At 42.6% G+C, this 5,078-nt stretch overlaps 1 protein-coding gene across 1 annotated transcript in view; it reads left to right on the forward strand.

The window, feature by feature from the left end:
* Window positions 1-610: 610 nt before the first annotated feature.
* npas3 (neuronal PAS domain protein 3) overlaps window positions 611-5,078 on the forward strand; it is a 444,436-nt gene continuing 439,968 nt past the window's right edge. The window contains exon 1 of the mRNA XM_015378092.1: window positions 611-1,345. Within this exon, the coding sequence (XP_015233578.1) occupies window positions 1,161-1,345 (185 nt within the window). The 5' untranslated portion in view covers window positions 611-1,160. The remainder of the gene's footprint in view (window positions 1,346-5,078) is intronic.

Consider the following 5,078-nt stretch of genomic DNA (forward strand, 5'->3'; position numbering starts at 1 on the left):
GAGAGAGAGAGAGAGAGAGAGAGAGAGAGAGAGAGAGAGAGAGAGAGCCTCTGAACATGACTTTATTCGAGTCCAATCAGCGAGGATAGACTAGAAGGCTGGTCTTCAGCTGGGATCACATCAGAGAGAAAAGACCTTCTGTCTCATTGTTTCACATCACTGAAACTGAAAGGCGCACAAACATGTAATTAACAAAAACGTCAACTACTGATTTAAGGAGAAACTACATCTAATTTTACTTTGTCAAGGTGACACAAATTCATCATAGGGGGAAATCCAAACTAGACATACTTCCTGTCTTTATTCGTTTGATTAATATTACACTTCCAGAGAATAACTGACTGTTAAATAGAATCAATTTATAATTAAGAGTAACCTAAACAAAGAAGCATGCAAAAAAGTATATATATATATATATATAACCTTAACCAGAGCTACAGCTTCCCTCCTACCCCTCTGGTTCTTTTCTTCCGTTTGTTTGGGTGTCTGCTGCTGTGTGTGAGCAAAGACACAGAAACATGACGCACACACGCAGCCGCTCATTGACATACCGACACTCGCTGTGTTGAACCTCATTGGCGATCCGCTGCTGCTGCTGCTGCTGCTGCTGCTGACCGACCGTCTAATCCAGGCTTCTCCAGGTTCCCTGCAGCAACACACCGTCACTGAGCAGCCAGCGGGAAGCACAGGGAGGACGATCCGGGAACGGGATGCTTCTGGCGGCGGGGGCTCCGGCGGAGGCACCCGCTTTCTGTCCCGGCTGCGATGTCAGAGTCCTGTCAGCCGCGCTTCGGTGAAATCATGACTTTTCCCATTTGTTGAGTTTCAGAGGAGAGTTGGTTGCAAACAGCGCGTCGGATACCGGGACTATTATCCAACCTGTGGGGAGAGGAGAAGCAGCAGGAACATGTTCATAGTAATAATATTAATGCTGACAGACTATGTTTTTGAATTTGTACAATAGATAAAATCCCTATTGTACTTTATGCACCAGGACCAGGATCCGACCGCTACTCTAAAGTTAGATTTGAGGGGAAAAAATAAAAGGATATTGCTGTTATGGTCTGTGTTTGAATTTTATTGGTCAGTCCAACACGCATTTCCTCAGTGATCAGAAAACAGATCAAACAAAGGAGATTAAAAGAGACACAACCAGGACCATGATCAGGATCTTCCCGGATTTCAGCGTCCAGGTTACAGCCTCGGCTACCGGAGGAGTCGGGTCTGGCGGCGGAGGAGGTGGAGCCGCTGGGATGGTGACCGGACCTCCGGTAGGTCGAGTGCCGGTTCCGGTACCTGGAGCATCGAACGGGACCCCGCAGGGAATGTCCGCATACCAGCAAAGGTGAGTGGAGACTCAGCTGGATTTTAGACCTGTAGCATCATAGCTGTGGAAATAAAAATATACATATATATCAGAATGAACACATTTAAAATGGAACATTAGATCCTTAAAAAGTGGATTTAATTCTGCTCACACAGATCTATACAACCTTAATTTTACTGTTCCTTAAGTGTGTTTTCCTTAGGAGCAGTTGGGCATCTTTAACTCAATGGATTCAAAGTATAACTTGGGGTGATTATCATTTTTATTTTTGCATCCCTGTCAGAACATTAAGAAATAACAGATATTTGTTTCCATCTACCTTTTGGCTCTGCATGCATAAAGTACTTACCTTTTCCCTTCCAAAGATAGAGGAGAGTTGCACCTGTTAATCACCTGTTAAATCATAAGAAAAATTTACCATTATGAACACCTTTATACTTTTATTTATCGTTTTTCCATTTTGTGTTTGGAAAAAGTGGGATTTAGAAAGCTACATTTTCCAAACTAGACAAATCGACAGCATGGTTGGATTATTGCACATTCTACCTGTAGAGATAAACCTGGAATCTGGAATTTCACTGGGAAAAATGGGCAACGATGTTTTGCTTTTCAGTTCTAAAACATAAGACAAAATGTATATAAAAGATGAAAGATGAGTGTTGTCAGTAGAAAAATATCAACGCTGTCCTTTAATTTTCTAATTTCCTCCCCGCTTGATTAAGAACCGTAGCTCTTCTGTTATGACAGCTTTCCCCCTAATAATCTAAATACAAAAAACAAATCTCCAACATACACTTTTACCTTTTTACCTCTAAAACCTTTCTTTGTCGACTGTAATATCTGAGTTATGGAAAGTAAATATGGCATAAATCACGGCAGGTACCGCAGTGAAACCATCTCACCTCTGTTACCAACAGAAAGGCAAATAAAACGATATTTAACAAACACATTTTTTTCCCCATTTCAAATGTTTAAGAAGAGGTGATGTATTTTGGGGAATTTTGCCAAAATCTGTTTGTACCTTTAAGTTAAATTCAACTTAATTGTCATTTGAGCGCCAACAGGTCTTTTAGAATCCTTGTAATCATCTCCAGGGTCTATTCTAATTATTTACTTGTTTATTGAAATATTTTCTGGATGTTTACATTAAGTTTTTCAGCACAATAAAGGCACGTTTTGTCTTCGCTGCTCATGTCTTTATTGCTTTGCCGTTGAGCCGGCCTTTTTCCTTTTCTCTGTTCATAGTGTTTCCCCTAACAAACAGCTGGGAGCTAATGTGTTTACATATTATGCTCCATTATCCACATCGCCTTTGTTCGACTACTCCCAGTAAACAGAGTTGACATGCAGAGACAAGGAGCTTTCTCTAAACTGGGAATAAAAACACATAGTTTCACTTTGCAAACTACCAGGTGGAGCACAGATGTCTAGATGTCAAAGATAAAAAAATAAATGAGGAAAACGGTTTTATAGTATATCGCAGACCCCTGAAATGATCTGGCATAGAAATTTGTTGGGAATTAGAATGCAGTCAGGTCAGATCACGGTTTAAATGGTGTCAAACCGATGGCCTTTCTGTTTTGACTGGTTTGTATCTGATATAACAATCTTTGTTTGAAGTCTCCTCCAGTCTTTCTATACGTCGGCAGAAAAGAAAAGGGAAATTAATAACTGGACTAACTTGGTTTTTTTCAGTTTCAGTCAAAAAAATAATGTCACATTTTTATTTTGTAGCAGCTGGGAAAAAAAAAGAAATAGAGCAAGATAATAGAATGTGTTGCACATGTTGATCTAATGGGGAATTGGGCTCTAATTGAGGGACAACCTGAGCTCAGGTTTCTCCATCTACTGTCTGTATTTTCTGCCACTGCAGCACCTGTAGCCCTGTATGTGTGCTGATAATAGCATGCTTTTGACCTTGACAGGTCATTGGTGCAGGGAGAGGGAGGACCCTGGGCTTACAGAGCTGCATCCTAGGGGTTAATCACACAGCACACCGAACAGGTGATAAATAATACATCAAAAAGGTGCAATTTATATGTAGTGGGAAAATGGTGAAAATGTGGCAAGTTTTGTTAGATAATGAGCGACATCTGATATGCAAACATGTGCATATCTAAAGCCCAGATCATGAGTAAATACCTTGTTTTACATTTAGACTGCTATTTATGTATCCTGGGCTTTTTCTGCAGGTCTTAAAACCTTGAAATCGAAGAGCAAAGATTATTTACCTTTACCTCAATAAAGCAGCAGAATAAAGGTGGGTTTTCAAACGAGCAAGTCAGACTTATATCATGTTGAGTTTATTAAATAAAGAAGCAAGTGGAGTTGAATGAAGGGCGTGTGTTAAAGTTTACAGATTTTAAATGCAAAGTTAGAGCTGAAAGTATTACCCATCATACCTTTGCCACTTTTTCAGGTAAAACAGTTTAAATAAAAAACAATAATGATCCTATATTAACAGCTTAATCTGAAAAAACATCTATAAAGATGGAAAATACAAGAATAATATGATATATAAAAATCATATAACACACACATTCTCGTCTTGCTATATGTAGTGAGGACCATGTGTTGACTCCAGCCTTTCCTTAACCCTAACTATTAGCAGTTTAGTTTAGTTAACCCTAAACTAAACCCAATTAGCACTAAACCTTAGCAGGTTTGCTCGTCAGTCCTTAATTTGATGGTGAAATCGGAAAAAGGTTCTCACTCTGATGTCAAAACGGGAGCCCACACACACACACACACACACACACAAGCTGAGTCCAGATGTTACTGTGTGGCATTGTTGCGGCTGGGCTGGAGAAAATACTAGAGATGCGGGGTGTCCCTGTTCCCCATCCTCAGCCAGAGGAGGGAAAAGTGCTTAAAAAATCTGAAAGACTTTGACTGGAGAGGCTGCTCTGCCGCGGGGAGTCTATGGCAACAGAAGCCGGGGAAGCGGCAAGATTGAGGAGATTTGATGCGCCTGTTTATCCTTCATTTTTTTCCTGCTGGATCGCATGCTGGAAATTCTTGCGAAGTGCCAAAGACACGATGCGCGTGCTACAGATGAGCTACAGATAAGGAGACGGACAGACGGAGCCAGGACAGCGGCATCAAGAGGCATCCATCCCGGCTGGCTCCCCTCCTCATGCCGCTTGGCATGCTCGTGCGGCCGCATCCTTGCCCCAGCATTCACCCCCACGAGCCGTTGTTTCCACGATCCTGAGCGCCCAACCTAGGAAAGGACGCGCACACGGGGAGCACGCACGCGCTACTTTCAAACCCAGATATGGCTTTTGTCTTACCACGCAGAGCATGACGCATTGCTGTCAGGGCGCCGCACAGCGCCGCGGCTCTGTGTCAATATAGAGAGCTAAGAAGGGGAAGTAAAGGAAGAGGGAAAGTAATAAATCCAATTAATTGTTAGAGGAAGATGGCGCCCACAAAGCCCAGCATCCACCAGGACCCAACGCGGAAAGAACGGTAAAACGGGTTTAAATGTGTGCGTTTTTCTCCTCAATGCATGCTGCAGGTGGTAGTTTGTTTTTTTTTCGGAGGGGGGGCTGCTGGGATTCTACCACAGGAGAGTCGAGGCGTGCGTGTTGGCGCGCGCCTAAGACAGGCAGGCATGAGGCTGGTAACAGCTCGGAGACACATGACTGCTGTTGCTGTCACTGCTCTGCTCTCCTGTAGGTGTGTGTGTGTGTGTGTGTGTGTGTGTGTGTGTGTGTGTGTGTGTGTGTGTGTGTGTGTGTGTGTGTGT

This window comes from Cyprinodon variegatus, unplaced genomic scaffold (assembly GCF_000732505.1).
Source record: "Cyprinodon variegatus isolate N-32 unplaced genomic scaffold, C_variegatus-1.0 Scaffold164, whole genome shotgun sequence".
In the NCBI taxonomy this organism is placed as follows: Eukaryota; Metazoa; Chordata; class Actinopteri; order Cyprinodontiformes; family Cyprinodontidae; genus Cyprinodon; species Cyprinodon variegatus.